The 20055-nt window shown below is 40.4% G+C and overlaps 1 protein-coding gene across 4 annotated transcripts in view; it reads right to left on the bottom strand.

Moving 5' to 3' along the window:
• Window positions 1-20055, bottom strand: part of ZNF609 (zinc finger protein 609) — a 58793-nt gene that overhangs the window by 32572 nt on the left and 6166 nt on the right. For 3 of the 4 annotated variants that reach the window (XM_075273614.1, XM_075273616.1, XM_075273615.1), the window contains exon 2: window positions 14076-14980. The exons of the other annotated variant lie outside the window; for it this stretch is intronic. In XM_075273614.1, the coding sequence (XP_075129715.1) occupies window positions 14076-14807 (732 nt within the window). In that variant the 5' untranslated portion in view covers window positions 14808-14980. The remainder of the gene's footprint in view (window positions 1-14075; window positions 14981-20055) is intronic. 4 annotated transcript variants of the gene reach the window in all.

Genomic DNA, 20055 nt, shown 5'->3' with positions numbered 1-20055 from the left:
AACAAAAAAAAACCCCTTCTCCTTCTGGTGTGCATTTGACTGGTTTATGTCTGAATTCAAATCACCAAGCATAGATTATTGGTGGGTCCAGTGGACATTGTGGGATCACAAAATACATTTACTATTAATAATAATAATAATAATAATAATAATAATTCCCATCAGGACAACCCAAGAATTTACCCTACAAGAACCTATGATTTGTATTTTCATTCTTCCATATTTGTGTATCTTATGTTATATTTATTTAGTTGTGATTTAATTATTTGTGTATGAATTTTCACTTTCATATATGTAAAGGGTTTGGTATTTTTTCAGTCTATCACATATGGTTGTCATTATATATATTTTGTATCATCTTATATTTATTTTGATGTGAGTAGGTTATAACTAGTATTGCTAGATATGCTTACTTTATGATACAGTTCTATTGTACAACATTATTGACCAGGGTTGTTGCTGTCCTCATGACGAGCAAGCACCAAACCCGTGCATACAAAAAGTGCAACAAACCATGGGTGATCTTGTCAAGCAATGTGATAGAAATTAGAAAAATTAGAAATGTACCCATATATGACCACAATACAAGTTCCATCACACACTTGAGGCTGATGCCTTCACTTGCCTTCTATGAGCACTCTCTTTCAAGATCTGCACCCCAATAGCACCATTACAATTTCAGTCTGCAATGACCATTGTGGAATGTGACTGTCTGCTTATTAGTGAAAACTATATTGCTCTGTGCACTTCCTAACTGGCTATTCCTCCTAAAAGAAATCATTCATGCCCTGCACATGTTCCATCTGTTAGAGCAGCACATGCAGCATATGTAGTCCTGATCGAATGAGTAGCTATAGAGAAAACAAACTGAGCATGCTTGTCCTGAATGCTTGTATCCATTGGCAATAATACTCAGAAAGCGGTAAAGATGGGAGGGGGGGGATTTCATTTGGCTTTTCCAGTAACGTATACAATTTTGCTAATAAATAACAGTGATATTTTACAAAGTACTTTCCTATGAAATATAAACTTTCTGTGGGAATACCCCTTTAATTGTCCCCAAACTGAAAGGCCTTACATCAGTGGAAAAAAATCCTTTAGCTTATGCTCCAATTTATTTAATTACCTGGTCCCAGGGATACTGATGCAGGATCTGGGGATCCCGGCAATATCACAACCCTTAGGTCATGTGATCCAAGACAGTGTTCGCATCCCTCTCCCCCCCCCCCCCTCCATCTCAATGGGCATCCTAACTACAGGATAGGGCTGCTATCAGAAATTTTGGGGGGGCCAATCCAGTACACTTTACCATTTTCTAGCCTATAACATATATAAAGGTGTCATTTTTACTACTCGATGAAAGCAGTTAAAATGAAACACAAAAATGAAAATGGTGAAATTGCAATCTATTTATTTACACGCTAATTCTGCTTCCATGAAACAGCTCTGGAGGTAGCAGAGGACAGCTGGTGGGTGGGGATGCCAGGTGGAATCCCACCAATATGATATCGATGACCAATTCAGAGGATAGGTCAATATCAAAAACCTTTAAAGGTGGAAAAAGCCCTTCAGCTAAAAGCTGAAATGGTAATTAGATTCTACATATATGACGTACATATGAGGTGCGGGTACAGTAATAACTCTTATAAAATTTGACACTGGGTGACACTTAGCAGAAATGAGCACTTCTGCCCCTGTACTAAAACCAACAGCAGAGAACACACATATATTATAAAGCATTACATCAGTGCTATAAATGATGTCTATAGAAGCTGAGGATACAAGCTTTACCTGTAGTTCTCCCGAGTTACGCACATGCAGTAACATCTGTTTGCGATCCCATTATAGGATTCTCTACACCACACAACAGCTTCTCAAAGTAGCTTCATCCGGTTTTCTTAAACTGTTACTACCTCAAATATTTCCCTGGCACGTTTCCACGTTTCTGCCTACAGCACACCGTCTGTAAGCAAACCTTCTCCTTCATTATTTGCACCTTCAAGTATAGAAAATAATTTTGCAGAAGCTTGCTTGATACTAATGTCATCAATACCTACAACTTACCATTCTTTATAATGGATTAGAAACATAATAACATGCTTAAATGGGCACTAACAAAAGAAAAAAATATCCATCAAGGCTCTGCAACATAACAACTAAACTTGCACGGAGTCAAAATCTGTACATTAGGGAATTGCATAAGCAGCAATTCCCTGATACGCAATTCTAAATTGCTCTCTTGGTAATCTGATAATGATGAAGAAATTGGATTCCCTCCATTACCCTGCAACTCTATCAGCAGAGTGCAGGATACCATTTACAGCAGCAAGCAAGAACTGGTCATGACCATTGACCTCTTAAGGGCACAGCATGTTTTGACCTTAAAGGAGTTGTCCAGGAACTTCCTAATTTATAACTTATCCGGTACAAGAACGAACATTTTCCTTTAACTTATCCTTAGGATAAGCTATCGATATCTGATCATCAGGAGGGCCCAACAGTGAACATCCACACAGACCGGTTATATAGGGCTAGTCCCAACATTTGTACTATATATTGCACAGGGCCACAAGCAGTTAGCTGTGCGCCCTGTATAGTTCAGCCTTCAGCTGTATTATTAGCGCCCAGGCACTGGACAGGGACAGCACAGGACAACTGCTTCCCCATGAGGTCCCAACTGAGGCCACATGCAAATAAAGGGTTCTTATAAATTTATTTTTTAAAAAACTGTCTGGGAGACATGGGAAAAAGACCAGTTTTGGTATAGCTTTTTTAGATGATAAATTTTGAGCTGTTCAAAGTATGGCATAAATACCATTACCCTAGCTATATGGTTCAATACGATCATCAAGGCTGTGGAGTCGGTAGGCCAATTTTTGCACAGCTGAACTGCTACTTTTTTTTATCCTATTAATATTATAAATGTGAAAGTTTGTGAGTTTGGATGTTTGTGGGTTTGTGCGTTTGGATGTTTGTTCCTCAATCACGCAAAACCCGCTCGACCGATTTGGCTGAAATTTTCCACAAACATAGTTAATACACCCGATTGCGCAATAGGCTACTTTTCGTCACAACAGCGCACATACGTTTGTGCCAGGACCCCCACAAAACCCAAACTCACACCACCATCTCTGCAATCTCACACACTTTGGACCATAGCAAGCCACAAAATTCATATTGCCCTCTGCAGCCTCGCCCCTAACCCCACACAATCACATATACATATACTTTACCACTTTGCCCCTCCCCTTAACGATACTCCAGGAGGCTCTCTTTAACGCTCCGGAGCAGCCATGTTTGCCAACCCCCACCGCTCTGACAATCCGCGACACCGCCCACCCATGTCAATACCCCTAGGAAGTCTAATATATGCAAAAAAAAAAAAAAGTTTAAAAAAAAGTAAAAAACATATAAAAACAAATAAAAAGGATTAAAAATTCAAATCACCCCCCTTTCCCTAGAACACATATAAAAGTAGTTAAAAACTGTGAAACACATACATGTTAGGTATCCCCGCGTCCGAAATCGCCCGCTCTACAAAGCTATACAAATATTTTTCCTGTTCGGTAAACGCTGTAGCAGGAAAAATGGTCAAAAGTGCCAAACCGCCGTTTTTTCACTCTTTTGATTCTGATAAAAATTTGAATAAAAAGTGATCAACGCAATAACATTTCCCGAAAATGGTAGAACTAAAAAGTACACCCGACCCTGCAAAAAAAGACGCCCTATACATCCCCGTACACGGACGTATAAAAAAGTTACGGCTGTCGGAATATGACGACTTTTCAAAAAAAAACGTTTTAACACAGTTTTGGATTTTTTTAAGGGGTCAAAATGTAAATAAAACCATATAAATTTGGTATCCCCAGCATCGTAACGAAACACAGAATACAGGGGACATGTCATTTTGGTTGCACAGTGAACGCCGTAAAACCAAAGCCCCTAAGAAAGTCGCAGAAATGCATTTTTTTGTCAAATCCACCCCATTCTGAATTTTTTCCCTGCTTCCCAGTACATTATATAGAATACATAATGGTAGCATCATGAAGAAAAATTTGTCCCAAGAAAAATTAAGACCTCATATAACTCTGGGAGTGGAGAAATAAAAAAGTTATGGGGTTTAGAAGGAGGGGAGTCAAAAATGAAAAACCAAAATCAAAAAATGCCATCGACGGGAAAGGGTTAACTTCAAATACTTCTGTCCCAAAGTCACTATGTAAAGTTTCTCACAACACCGTATAGCGGCTGAAATACAAATTAACTTCAACACAAAAGTCTCACGTATTCTCTGAATTACAGCAAAAACAAGATACAAAGTTACATTTCATATCCCATACCTTATACACAGTACGAAAACCTTACCCGCGCCTGTATATACCCACTGCTACAATCACCGCAGACGAAGTCGCGGGCACCAGCTAGTTTTATTATAAATGGCAGACAGCAATTGTCAGACAGAAGTATTAAAAACTTTCTCATTCTAAAAAGAAACGACTGAATTTCTAAGAAAGTGAACATTCAACAAGCTATACATCTAATTAAATATACAATCTAGATACTCTTATAATATCATTGAACATAATCATTTTATTTTGAAGCCAGAGTTTCCTACTCAAATACACCCAAATCTGGTCCAGACTGACCCCACAGTCCTGATTATTACAATATAGCTGTTTTGTGTACCATGGCCACTACACAGAGAACAGAACCATCTGCTTCCCATTCTGTATACTGGCTGCTGATCAAACAGGGTTCATTTACTACCTCCAATTCGTTGCATCCTTTAATAGTCACTGCTCCACTGATTCTAGCAAAATTGGAAAAAAAATTCTAGCCTCCACCATTCCCAAATAATTGATGCAATTACTTTTGGTGTCTGATATGCCAATAAGGCTCTATGCTGCCACAATAGTTGTCTCAAGGAGGAGCAGGCAATTATAAGTGGACAGTATCAGAAAGCTCAAAATCACACCCCTTGCCTGCTTTGACCCAATACCACCTACTTGACAATACATTGCCTAGTTAGCATATAAAGAACCAAAACTCACTGCACTGATTGCTCAGGGATAGTGGGGATAGAGAATACATTCCCACTGTGCCAGAATCAGTGGAGGGATATCCATTAAAGGGATGCAAATAACTGGAACTAAGAAAGGTGGTGAAATGTCGTCTTTAAGTTGACAACTGGTCTGATCAGGTGCAGGGAATGTTTGACATTCTCTCAATACTGGTAGGGAATGAAATACTCCCATAAATCTAAGTGCAAATATACGGTGATGAATTTTTTTTTATTTTTTTTTTACTTCTGAGAATCAAAGAGTACATATTGTATGCCTGCTGTGGGGTTTTCTATGACCGCCTCACATAAAATGTCATATTCATAAAGAAAGAGAGGATATGAATATTAGCTGAGTGCAAAGATCAAGGTTTGGTCACTTTATTTCACAAAAACTTTACTATTTTAGTCATATATTGGCGATACCAGCTAAATAGTAAGCACATTTTCACCACTGTCTGTTACATATTCATATGCTTGCCGCATACATCCTGAATTCAGCTAACAGCTAATCCTCAAAATATACATTTCTGCCTCATGTGCCTGTGGAAAGGGGAGTAAAGTTAGATATCTCTGAAGGAGTCTTATCTCCTCTAAGATCAAAAGCATCCTCGGGCATTCAAAGCTCAATGTCTGATCCATCTTTCCTCCTAGACAATCATATCACAGTAAGAACTGTCAAGAGAGAGATGGATATCCCCATATACAACAGACAGTCGACTGGTCCTGCCGAAAGTGTTAGGGGGGCTGATGTTCATCTAATTTGTATGGACACCTTTATAACAGATTTTGCAGAAAGATAATGTGAGAAAACTACTAAGATTTTTTTTTTCTTAACTAAAGCACATTCAGATGAGGTAAGCTTTAAACATCATACAACATAATACATTACAAAACTAACTGGAAGAAAGAAAAGGGAAAACCCGAAATACATAAAAACCATCTTCCACTTCCAAGATCCCCCAGGGATCTTTAGCAGAGAAACTGTCTCACACTTTTATCAGTCCAACTACATGACCGCGGCTGACATCTGACTGGAGCTGCCAACTCTCATCTGTCCATCTTCCAAGCAACTGCTGACAATTTCTATATTGTCTGTCCACTAAAAAATGACCCTTTCACCCTCATTCCCTTTGTAACACACTCCCGCCTTCTATGTACTGCAAGAAAGTGGCAGCAGCAGCAAAACATGAGGCAGTGGCATCCAGCCAGGGGTCTGTCAGCAGCTACAAAGTGTGAAAGGCACTCCGTCATGGTGTTTGATGCCACCACCCTCGGGCACAGTTTACCATTTGTCAGGGGATTTGTGTTCTCACAGCACTACCTAAAAACCTGCTTAACAGAAGGGTTATTAATAAAGTGCAGAAATAATGTTCAAAACTGAACATCAATGCTGTAAACCTATGGAATAAAAGAAGAAATGATCAGAAATCAGTAACCAAGAGATAACAATAAGGGGGAACTTTACAAATGATGAGATATTCTTAGGACAGGCCGTCAATATCAGATGGGTAAGTTTATTTAAGGGGCCACAGTGAACAGCTCAGCATTTTCCAAGCACAAAGCCATCCATTTTGCAGCTTCATGCATTCAAGTAAATAAGACTCAGCTACCTGACGTAGCGGGCATAGCGCCCACATAATGTACTGAGCTGGGAGTTCTGATAAGGATGGCCTACAACTGAAGGAAAATTGGATTTGCGTCAGGGAGCGTTCACACTACCGTCGGTGTCCGCACAAAATCTGTCACAGACCCTAGGAGCGGACACTAGATGTGTCCGTGACACCTGTCATTCACTTGAATGGGCATCGGGTGCGTTCTTTTGCACTCCGTGCCCGTCCTTTCCTGTCCGCAAGAGAAGATGTCCGACTTCTCAAGCGGACAGAAAAACCCTGCATACAGGGTTCTTCTGTCAAGGGACATGAAAGGACGTGCATGGAGTGCAAAAGAACGCACCCGATGCCCATTCAAGTGAATGACAGGTGTCACGGACACATCTAGTGTCCGCTCCTAGTGTCCGTGACAGATTTTGAGCGGACAAGGTTAAATTGTCAGCTGTGACTGCCGTGACCACCCCCTAGGGTAGGTTATTCCACAGATTAACAGTGAAGAAGCCTTGTCAGATGTTAAGATTAACCCTTTTTTACTCCAGGTGGAGGGAGTGCCCCCCCCCTTGTCTTTTGAGAGGATTTAACATGAAACAGCTTTTCCCCATATATCTTGTAAAATGCCTTTTTGTCCTGATTTAACTCCTTTAGTCTCTCTTCATAACAGAGGTCTTCCATGCCCCTTATCAGTTTTGTGGCCCTCTATTGAACCTTTTCCAACTCTAAGACTTCTTTTCTATGTACTGGTGCCTAGAACTGAACTGGGTATTCCAGATGGGGCCACACCAACGACTTATAACGTGGTAATATTACACCCCTGTTCCATTAATACATGACAATATCATGTCGGCCTTAGAAGCAACTGATGGACATCACATGCTGTAATTTAATCTATGATCTACAAGTACACCCAGGTCCTTCTCCACCAGTGATTCTCCCAGCTTTACTCCCGCTAAGACATACCGTATATACCGTATTTTCCAGACTATAAGGCGCACATAAAAACCTACGATTTCCTCAGAAATCGTAAGTGCGGCTTATAGTCCGGTGCGCCTTATATATGGATGGAAGCGGCGGCTTTTTTTTTTTTTTTTTTTTTTTTTGGGGGGGGGGTGGGGGCTTGTCTATGACTAGCCACATTCCCTAGAATGCATATAAAAGCAGAAAATTACTGTGATACACATAGACATTAGGTATCCCTGTGTCTGAAAGTGCCCTGTCTACTGAATATAGGGTATCTGCAGTGCTCCTGTTCCGTCGGGAAGGGGTTAATAGGAGCACTGCAGATACCCAATATTCAACCAGGCTGAATTCCAAGTGTGTGTGGGGGGGAGAAAAAGTCCTCAAGCTCAGGGAAGGGGCAGACAGACAACCAACCCACCCCCTCCCCTTTCCCAGCAACTACTGCACCCCAAAACGCCGACCATTTTAATTTTTGAAATTTTCCAGTAGCCGCTGCATTCCCTTCCCCCCACCCCTCAGCTGATACCCGAGTCAATAAGTTTTCCCAGTTTTTTGTGGTAAAATTAGGGGCCTCGGCTTATATTCAGGTCGGCTTATACTCTAGTATATACGGTATGCTACATGCAGATTGTTTTTACCTACATAACTTTACATTTACCCACACTGAACCTCATTAGCCATGTGGATGCCCAAACACTCAGTCTGCCCAAGTCTGCTTGTAACACGCATACATGGACTATAGCAACTGTACTGTACTGCATAGCTTCGTGTCAACTGCAAAAATAGAGCCAATGCTATTAAGCCATCTTCTTTATCAATAATAAATACCGTATATATTCAAGATTAAACCGACCCGAATATAAGCCGAGGCCCCTAATTTACCACAAAAAAAGTGGGAAAACTTATTGACTCGAGTATAAGCCAAGAGGGAGGGGGAAATGCAGCAGCTACTGGAAAATTTTAAAAATTAAAATGGTTGGAGTTTTTGGGTGCAGTAGGTGCTGGGAAAGGGGAGGGGGTGTTTTGGTTGTCTGTCTGCCCCTTCCCTGAGCTTGAGAACGGTTTTTTTTCCACCACTTGAAATTCAGCCTTGCTGAATATAGGGTATCTGCAGTGCTCCTATTAACCCCTTCCCAACGGAACAGGAGCACTGCAGATCCCCTATACTCAGTAGACCGGGCACTTTCAGACACAGGGATACCTAATATGTATGTGTTTCACAGTCATTTTCTACATTTATATGTATTTTAGGGAAAGGAGGGATTTAGAACTTTTTTTTTTATTATATATATTTTTTTTAAACCTTTTTTTTTTTCTTCACTATTATAAGGGAGATTTTATACATTACTATTGTGTTTTTGATTTGTTTTTTTGCTTGACTCGAGCATAAGCCGAGGGGGGCTTTTTCAGCACAAACACTGTGCTGAAAAACTCAGCTTATACTCGAGTATAAACGGTAAGTTAAATAACAGCGGACCCAGCACTGGACCCTAGGTTACACCACTTATAACAGAGGACCAGTCTGAGAAGCAGTCATTGACCACAACTTTCTGGATATGATCCTTTAACCTGTTGTCCATCAAATTACGAACTATATTTTCCAAGACAATGGATCCAATTTCAGCCATTAAACGTCTATGAGGGACAGTGTCAAACATCAAGCATACACTTAAACAAAACAACATGCCAGAGTCCGGTAATGAAAGACTGGAGAAATCCCATGAGCCAGGTAGCCAACCTGAAATGACAGATCCAAAACAAAAGCATCTTTCTATAGTCTGAGGACTGCAGGCACTATCTCTGTAAAACCAGGATTATATAGGGCACTGATGCGGAAACATGAAATACTGCAACAGTCAAATGGTCCTGCACATGTAAACAATAGGGAATTAGGATAATGCATTCACAGACTTCTTCAAGTCTACTCCACATTTTTGAGCACCTCGTGCTCATATACTCCCTTTATAACATGTTTCCAAGTCATACATTTTCTAGGTTTTCCCTATTGATCTGGAAAGATGCAAAATGCAAATACATGAACATTTTTTCATATGGTATTGTTTGCTTATTTTTTTGGTGACGCTTTACCAATCATATGCTTTACTATTCATAGTAGACTGCAATGCTAGCCACGCACCAATTGCTGTCAGCCAAATATACATTTACTCTGCACTAAGTGTCCCTTCACTGCCCTATACTCCTTACACATTAGATACTTGTCAGTGAATCCCTCCAAATTGGATGTGTATCGAGGGACAATCAAATACACAAAGTCTGTGTCTTTAAGTATTACTCCTTTATTTACTTCTTATCTCAGAGGTTTTGTCCCATACTCCATACACAGAGCTGATCAGTCCACAATGGGCTCTATGGAGAGGGCAAGAGAAGAAAGATCATTTCAGATATGAGGCTCTATGTGTTATAAAGAAATTCCCAATAAACCAAAAGAACCATCTCTGTATACTGCTGATGTCTCTGAGGAACGTTTCTCTTCCTTCCCCTCCCCTTTCCAGAGTACTACTGTACCAATTTCATCATTTGTAGAAGGAAGTGAAAAAACAGGCACTTTCCTTTGATAAATTATATTACAAACTTTGATCTCTCATCTGAACTATGGATTTATTAAAAAATATATATTTATAAAAGAACCCTTGCAATGGCTAGTTATCAACACAATGTCAGGTATTTCTAATGTTAAAGAGGACCTTTCATCAGATTGGGCACAGGCAGTTCTATATACTGCTGGAAAGCCGACAGTGTGCTGAATTCAGCGCACTATCGGCTTTCCCGATCTGTGCCCCGGGTAAAGAGCTATCGGTGCCGGTACCGTAGCGCTTTACAGTCAGAAGGGCGTTCCTGACAGTCTGTCTGGTACGTCCTTCTCCACAGCAGCGCCTATCGCGCTGTACTGTGAGAGCGGGGAGGAACTCCCCCTTCCGCTCCTGATAATACTTGTCTATGGATGAGCACTGTGAGCAGAGGGAGGGGGCGTTCCTCCCCGCTCACACTGTACAGTGCGATAGGCACTGCTGTGGAGAAGGACGTTCCTGACTGACTGTCAGGAACGCCCTTCTGACTGTAAAGAGCTACGGTACCGGGACCGATAGCTCTTCAGCCGGGGCACAGATCGGGAAAGCCGACAGTGCGCTGAATTCTGCGCACTGTCGGCTTTCCAGCAGTAAATGGAACTGCCTGTGCCCAATCTGATGAAAGGTCCTCTTTAACTGGCCTATAGGAATGTGCACTTATCCTTATGGACTGCTACTATAAAAAGCATTACTATGGGCATCACAATCTGTAAATGTTGCTCAGAGCCCCAATAGTCATTTCTATCACTGTGCAATGCAATGATGCAACGAGCCGCAGTGTTTTAAGGATAGCAACATCTGTCCAATCCTGAGGAACAAACTCTCAGAGGTATAAAAACATTTTCCACTAAATGTAGTAGAAAACAATCACTCAAACTAGAAAGGTGTCAAGTGTTGAAATTGCACAAGTACTTCAATGAATATTGACAGCATAGGCGTTAATGAAAAAAACTAAACTTCTCGATGGAGATTTGTTGCCCATCATATTTCCTTTAAAACATAGTTCTGCTGAAACGCTAAATCCTAATACTACAGATGGGTGGGATGGAGAGCCACGGGTAAATGAACTGACAGACACATCTCCCTCCTCCTGCCAGAAAAGCTAGCGTTATATAGGTCATACTACAGAGATAAAAGACATGAAAGACTCCAGATTCCCATTTGATCACTATCAACCACAGGCAACATAGGCATATGCAAAAGAAAAGAAGAACATCTGTATAAATAAATAAATAAAAATTGTACAACTCCAGAGGGCAGGAGAAAATTTAGGATAGATTATTGTCAGTGAAAAATTGCAGAATTAGATGGAGATATGTAACAAGTAAACTCAGTGGTGTAAAATTCTCAATATAATATGTATTGCAGTATTTTTGAAAATTTACAGCATGCCTTTAGAATTTGCAGCAGAAAATGCAATATATGTGAACAAGGTTTTTTAAAAAAATAATAATTCACGTTATACTTTGTTATGGAATTTGTACAGAAAATCTAACAAATAAGCCAACTCTGCACATGTCCTAGTCACACAATATGAGGCGTTTAACATGAAATCATCAGAACTAATATAACTTGTGTGCTCAAAATAGAAGCTACTAATGGTGTCATCATATGTCCCAGGAGATCTGACACAAACTGACTATGTAAGTAATAACCTGCTTTTACTAATAAAACCCATAAGTCACTGTTGGCTGAATACACATGATATTTCTAAGGCCCGGGGCCCCACGTGGCGAAAATGCTGCGGAAAAATTGAAGCGTTTTACAGTCAGAGCAAAGTGGATGGGATTCTAGTGAATTCCATGCCCACTTTGCAGTAAAAACCATGCTGCGGACATGTGACAATTTCCAAAACCACTGCAGTTTTGGAAATTGCAGCATGTCAATGATACCTGCAGAAACGCCAGCAGTTTCCCCATAGGTATAATTGAAATAGAAAATCCAGATGAAACCTCTGTGAACTTTGTGTCTAAAGCGCTACGGGAAGAAACGCGATGCCTTGCTGGTGCGGTTTTTTCCTGCAGTGCTTTTTTACTGAGGGACGACACATCAGGCCTTAACCTAAAGAAAAAAAAAACTTCCACAATGATTTGTCTTAAAGAATTATTCCCATTTCAGTAAAACATGGTCATGATGAGAATAGCTGGCAACAAGGGGTACAGCCTAAAGATGACTGGGAGCCAAAGAAACAGCAGAGCACAGCTGAGCTACTACTGGAATTATAGAAACAGCACAAAGCATCGCTGCTCAGCTATTTCTATGAGCCCGGCCCTGGAAGTCATGATTTTCCAAGATGGGAACCACACTAATACTACAGTGTTCTTAAAGGAGCTCGGTCATTGGGAAAAGTCATTTTTAACTAATCACATCCTTGCATAGTCTTTAGAAATGCTATTCCACACCTACCTTTAGTATGTAAATTGCCTTTGTGGTTTTTGAATAAGTCTGTTTTTATTCATATGCTAATTAGACCCTCTTTGCTATAGTTTCCTATGGGTGTATACAGCACAGGCTGCTGATGACTTCCTGCTTCCTGTTTGCACACACACATAGGAGATAATAGCAGATACGAGTGTTGCCTTGCTGGCTGGAAGCTCATTAGCATATCAATAAAAACGGACTTATTCAAAAATCACTGATGCAATTTACATACTAAAGGTAGGTGTGTAATAGCCTTTCTAAAGCCTATGCAACTATGTGATTAGTTAAAAATGACTTTTCCCAATGATCGAGCCTCTTTAAAAAGAACATACGGAGAACGCTGCAACATTTGGAACTCTGAATGAACAATGCATATTAAAACAGTATATCCATTATATATTACTTAGTCCTTAGGACTACAAAAACTCATCTAGGTGAAGCTTTACAGCAATCCTCACCTAGATTACTTGTCATATTCCTTATACTGCAGGTTATGATTACAGGATATGATACTTAAAGGGGTATTCCCAATTCACACATTAATGGCATATGCATAAACATCTGATAGGTGCGAGCCCTGGAGGACAGATGTGAACCTATTCTAAGGAAGTGGATGTACATATGTTCAGCTTGTTCCAATCTGTTTTTGTGATATAAGGGGAAAAAAACAAGCAGTTGTGCTCAATGAAGTGAATGAAAATAAATATGTCTATACTCCCCGCTTGTTCTGGGTGTCACAGCTGTCAAATCAGTAGGATTGCATCTATCACACATGTATGCCATTCCCTGTGGATATTGGGACACTGCAGATGGAAATACTCTTTAAATGGGAACCTAATGGTATGTTCACGTGGAGTTTTTTGCAGGCGGATTTTGACGTGTAATCCGCCTCAAAATCTGCCCGCAAAAATAGTTCCCATTGACTTCAATGGGAGCCACTTGATTTTTTTTCCCCGCTAGCTAGTAGCGGAAAAAAGAAGCAAGATGACCTATCTTGCCATGGTTAACGCGGCTGTGTCAGCTGTGGCGTCCGCGGATCGAGACACGCGTCTGTTTAGGCCCATTCATTCGGGCCTAAACAGGAGTGGGATGCCACGATGGAATGCCGATGCTGCGGCATTCTGTGGCGGCTAGCTGCGCGGCATGTTCACAAGGCGGAAAAGGTTTCCACAAACTTTTCCTTCGTGTGAACATATCCTAATAAGATCAATTTATCCCCATAACCACAATCAGTAGCTCACAGTGGTTCTCATGTGCTATGCAGTGGTAAATGCAAATTATATGTCTAACCAGGTAATTTGTGTTATCTGAGGGAAAGAAGAGTCCACAAAGACACACTTAGCAAGTACAGTACTCTTATCACTGGTTTGAGTTTTGTAGGCATATATATTTTTAGGTAGTTTTATTTCAATGTAATATATTGAATTCTTACATACTCACCATTTCAGCCTTGACCTTTTTTAATCCTCGGTTATCCAGCTCAGGATCCTCATTTTCGGATTTTATAACATTTAAAGCATTTCCACTGTCCGATGGAATTGCCCCACCCATCTGTTCTACTGCAGTTCCCATAGTGTCTTGAACAGCGTTTCCGCGACCCCCAACTCCAGGAGGCGGCTGTAGAACTCCAATGGGCTCTTTGTCCCCACTTGCCCCAGGTACCTCACTCTTTTCCTTTTTGGCCTTTCCACTTTCTTTTTTAGAGCTAGATGAGCTGCGGGCTGCTTTACCCGATTTCTCTCCTCCCTTGGAAGGAGCTGCTGAGGAAGAGGGAACTCCTGAGTTACCCCCATTGTCTGCAGAACGTCCTGATACTTCCTTTTTACTTGCTTCTCCAGTTGGGAAAAGTCCAGAGGAGGTCTGACTACTCCTACCTCCATCCTTGCTACTTTTGCTCCTCTTCGATTTGGATTTTGACTCTTTACTTTGACCACTGGGTACAGGTGTCACGAACTTAATGTTATCAGGGAGTGTGGCCACAGCATTGGGGGCTGGCAGGCCCACCTCTTTAGATCCTGACATTTCAAGCTTCTGTTGATCCTTCTCTAGATCCGCATCCAAGTCAATAATCAGATTGCCAACTCCGATATCCCATTCATCACCACTGTCGTAGGTCTCCACAGGATTTGTGTCCAGACCTTTCCCTCCTGGTGTGCCACTGCTCAATGACATCTTAAGTGTGCGCACCCACCTGAGGCCTTAAGTTTTTCCAGGTCGGGGATGCCTTGCCAGCCTCTCTCCTCTCCAGCCTGGAATCGGTAGACTTTAACAAAGTATAAGGACAGAACAATGGGAGCCTGAAGTTAAAGAAATTACACTGGATCTTTGGGAAGATGGCATTGTAACTGCAAATCAAAGAAAAGGCGTGTCACTAAATGTCATTCATACTCTTGCCCTATGCAGAAAACGTAATGTATTAACGTATAATAAATTACTTGGAAAAAGAACATTTCTAATAAAACACACAATGGAACTTTAGCCTAGAAACATATTGTTGGTATCAGTTTTTCTTTTGTTGAAATATTACACACATCTTATCATGAATATCTAGCTAGAACATAGTTTATACCTTATCATCAATATCAGTCCCTCCACCAATGAAGGATGAATGGTGGGCCTCAGCACTAGTTTGCCATCGCGTGCGGATAATAGTTTTACCTACAAGTGAATGGGGCCACGATGCAGAGCCAAACTTTGAAGGGCACAACACTGTAGTTTCTTCATTCTAAGTAACGCTGGGAGTCCAAAGCAATATACCATCACTTTATCAGATGATGATAATAATAATGCCCTTTAAGAGTAAATATTGTGGTCATATGAACAACTATAACATTACAATTGGGAATATATCACCATCTGTTGGTCACAAACTGCATTGCATCACCTAAACTTAGTTTTTTACAGAATAATATGCATAACTGAATGTAATTATAGTATGTCTTTCCTTACCTAGACTTGCACTTTGGAGACAACTTAGTGTGCCCACTCGCGGGCATAATATAATTTAAAAAGATAAAATTATTATATCAAGCTTTATTGTAAAGTTATATGCTCCCAACCAGAGCATGGACTTTGTCTCTACTGCTAGGGGATTCAGCCTGAGAGTCTAATAAAGTTGGTAATAGTTAGTTGTGGTAAGATCACAGTAACTCCTGTATAATTGTAAGAAACCTTTTAGACTACTTTTGATTTTCTAACAGTATTTGTGTCATTAAGTCCTGCATTTTTTCCACTCTTTCCCTTACTTCTGTATTTAGAGCGGTTCCTGCCTCTCACTGAATGTTATTGTGTATGGATTACGGGCTGTGTAAAATGTAAAGAAAATAAGGGTAGGGTAGGGTCACTTCAAACAGTTATATCTGGGACATTATAAAACTTACTTTCATATGACAAGAATCCGGACTGTGTTTTCAACCGGTGATATCTCTGGAATTAATATAGAATCTCACAGGACACCAAAAGCAAGTTTGTATGTCCCTGATATAACTCCCCTCCCTCATTTTCTCTACATTACACAGTCTGTACTCCATACACAGTAACATTCAGTGAGAGGCAGTAACAATTCTCAAGAAGAACTAATGGCAAGAATAAAGAGATGCAGAATTTCACCGACCTTATTAACGACACACATACTGCCAGAAAATCTAGTTGTCTGAAAGTTTAGTTATGCTTTAAGTTTTGTCTGTTTCTCTGCTAACAAGCAAAATATTGAGGTTGTACAACAAAATGTAATTATTGGGCTACAGACTCGTCCATGAGATTATCAAACACATCACAAATTAGATCTGTAATAAGTTAACACCCGTGCAAAGACTGCAAAATAGAGTATATAGTTCAAAGAACAAGCTGTCTTCTTTACACAGACCCATAATAGCTCTATATGTCGGTGTTGTCTCGCTGGTGAGCAAAATGTGAACATATCCAGTTGATGCCTCAGAATTGTTGTTTTAGTTACCATTTACCTAAAAACAGACATGTTAAAGATTGGTGACAAGTCCCTGTTAAAGGGTGAATAATCGTCCCTAGAATATATAAAGCCTATCTAAAACCCAATTTATCACATGTATAAGAGTTATATCAAATTCTTCCTGCCCACCACCAGCATTGCCTACGGAAAACAAGCAGTTTGGTTCTATCTGTAAACAAGGAACCATCAAGATCATTGTAAAGACTGTCAAGTTGCTCAAGTCCATATAGATGGCAAATACAATCATCATAAGTGTGCTATACAGTTTATCTACTGCTAGCACAACTATATTAGTAAGTTTACACATATTAACCATTTGAATATCAGTCTGGAGTCAATGCATTATGGAGTGCTTTATTTTTTTTTGGTTCCACATCTTACTTTATATATAGAGTATTATCCACCTTTCTACATTGATATAAGTGAACTTTGGCATCATAACTACTCAACCGAAAGAGGAAACTAAAGAATAGGAAATAGACACCAAGTATATACCAATATAGATACCAATAAAATGTTGTGCGTCAATGGCCCGGCGGTGACAAAGACAAAATTACAAGCAATTGACGCAAAAACTTAGGTGGCTTGGAAGATGCAAAAATGTCTACCATCACAAAACAATATAAATAAACACTCTAAACTGAGTCACGACATATGTTGAAGGGGAATCTTTGCTTGAGTTTTTCCCTCTGATATTTCATAATACATGAGAAATAAATGTGATAAAATAATGAGCTTTTTTTCCCCCCACAAAATATGATGAGGTTCCACTTCGCACCAGCATTCAAGATGTTAATCCCAGAGCGGTTCTCCATGCCAGATGGTTACTTGCTTATGAAAGAAGACACTGAATCTTTGACCCAGTGGCCTGAATTGTACTTCCGGAAGGGTGATAAAGGGGTCACACCAATGAAAAGACAAGGCAGACAGGGCGCTTGGCTCTACTTGTGCAAATGTGTACTGAAGAGTAGGGGGCTCTTCTGGTAACACTGCATGCATTTGGAAGGTGGATACAGGGCAAGCAGTTTTATTACTGTGGCAGCTCCTTGTGACCTTTGAAAAAGGCCAATTTGGTGTCTGGAGCAACAAAAACATATTTCTGTTTCTTTATCAGGTACAAAGGAGCCATAAATGCCGCCCAAGTCCAGGCTTCCAGGGGCTTTGCTAATGCACAAATACCATCACAAGGTAAAATGCCCACTGCATCTGTACACTTACACCCCAGAAAAAGCTCCCCGGGTATATGTTTGTATAGGCTCCCAGTCAGCAGACAAGGGCCAAAAGTTGTCCTTTTGGTCTCTGGAGCTATGCATTGGTATACTATGTTTAACCATACAGGAAACAGAAGCAAACTGCACTTTTATATATTGTGACCCACCATATTTAACGTATACTGTGCAGTATATAACTTTTTACAGTAGTACCTTATTGGTTTTGGATGCCAATACATAATTTAGTCGGTCATATTTATATTTCATTATCGCATGAACGATGAGAACCCTCTTTCCTACGACACTAGAAGTTCTTCTGTTTCACAATGACAGATATGTAGATTTGAAATGACCCCCACCCAACCTCATTTTCCCTCCATATACACACACACACACAAAAGAATAAAGAGATACAGAATTTCACAGAAAGGAGACAAAATGTTAATAGAGTACATTACAAATTTTTTTAAATGAGACAAATACTGTCAAAATCAAACATTTTGTTCGAAAATTTTGTCACTCTTTAAAGGGGTTGTCCAGAAACTGAACAAACTATAGAGGGGCCCAAGGCAGGTCTAACATAATAATTATAAAAAAAAACCTCACCCATCCCTAATGCTCTGTTGTCCACTGCCACAGTCCATTTGGCTGGGTTCCGTACATCGGTGTCCAGAAACCCTACACCCCAGGTGGAGAGGAACCGGTCACATTACTCACATAGTTCACTGGTCCCTCTCCAGCGACTGTTGAGCTGCTGATTGGTTTGAGGGGTCATGTGGTGCACAGATCTACCAGGGACCGGGGAGACGGTGCATGACCAAACATACTGTAATTTGGAGAGTATATTTTTTGTTTACGTTACACTTGCCCCGAGCTACTCCATAGTTTGTCCAATTCCTGAAAAACCCATATGAGTTCCAAAAGTGATAAAACAGAATTGTATGAAAACAGCCTTATAAAGTTCTGTGTGATATCACTTATTTAGCCTGGCTACAGAGCTGCAATTTGTGTCAGCAAACTCCAGTGGTAATGTGATGGGAATCGATGGAAATCTCACGGCTACAGGAAAACTTCTCAGATGAAACTTGCCAAGGGGGTTTTGTATTGACTATCAAGATAAGATTTTCTACCAAGCTAGATTTAACAACTACGCAAGAAATATGTATTTCGAGAAGGGCCAAACATATACCAAGTGTCCTTTTTCTTTATTGCCAGTTAATATTCAAGTTTGCCCTTAGATGCCAGTTACATTTGGTTTTTTGTTACTATTACAGTCAATACAATTTGGGAATACACCAGTTTTCTCATAACATAGGATCAGATGTTCAGTTAATAAAGATGCTATTTATAAAGGATTATGTCATGCTAATGGTTATGCCTCAGGATTCCGCGCCCTAGCCAAAACACTTACATGTGTTTGGACCGCATTACTGCTAGAGAAGATAACAAAGATGAAAAAACATCAGTAGATGTCCACTCTTCACAGTAGGGTTAAAGGGATTCTATCATTGGTGTCAGTGGTTTTGAGATACAGACATGGATGGATAGCTTTTAAAAAGGCTATTCTACTACCACCTTCTTTTTTTTCTGCACCGTTCCGTTGTAATCCTGGTTAATTACTTTATGTAAATAAGCCCTCCGAGCACCCTGCGCGTTCCCCAGGGCCTGCAAGCACTCCCCCACATCATACCTTTATTTATGCCCATCCATTGCTTGTGCCCCGTATGAGCCTCCTCCTCCCGGATGTTCTTCCTGCCAGATCGCACTGCTGCTGAATTCTCGGGCATGCGCAGTACCGCTCCGTTCAGAGCAATACTGCGCATGCCCGAGTGCCATTTTGGCATAGCTCACTATAAAACTCAGCATACTAGAGAAGGCATAGGTGTGTAGCTTAGTATAAAATACACACACTCCTGCCTTAAAACAACGGTCACTAAACAGCACAACACTATTTCTGTACGAACCCTCAAACCAGACATGGAGCAACAATACATAAGCTGAGCCTAGTCAGCCATTGGCATAATAGGCCCAAATCCTGAGGTTGCTGGGTTTTACTGATCAAGTAACTATATTTCCTGCTCTAATTTTACTCATATTTAGTTTTGTCATAAAGACCAGAGAGTCATTTTTTGCAATGGTGACCCCAAGCGTGACCAGGAGAGTTTTTCAAAGTTGATAAAAATTGCGAAATGTGAAAAAAAAAGGACTTTCCATGAATGTTACAAATCACATCAAGCTCTTC

This window comes from Leptodactylus fuscus, chromosome 5, assembly GCF_031893055.1.
Source record: "Leptodactylus fuscus isolate aLepFus1 chromosome 5, aLepFus1.hap2, whole genome shotgun sequence".
Taxonomy (NCBI): Eukaryota; Metazoa; Chordata; class Amphibia; order Anura; family Leptodactylidae; genus Leptodactylus; species Leptodactylus fuscus.
Note: the sequence above shows the minus strand (reverse complement) of the source record. Positions and strands in the feature narration are given on the sequence as shown.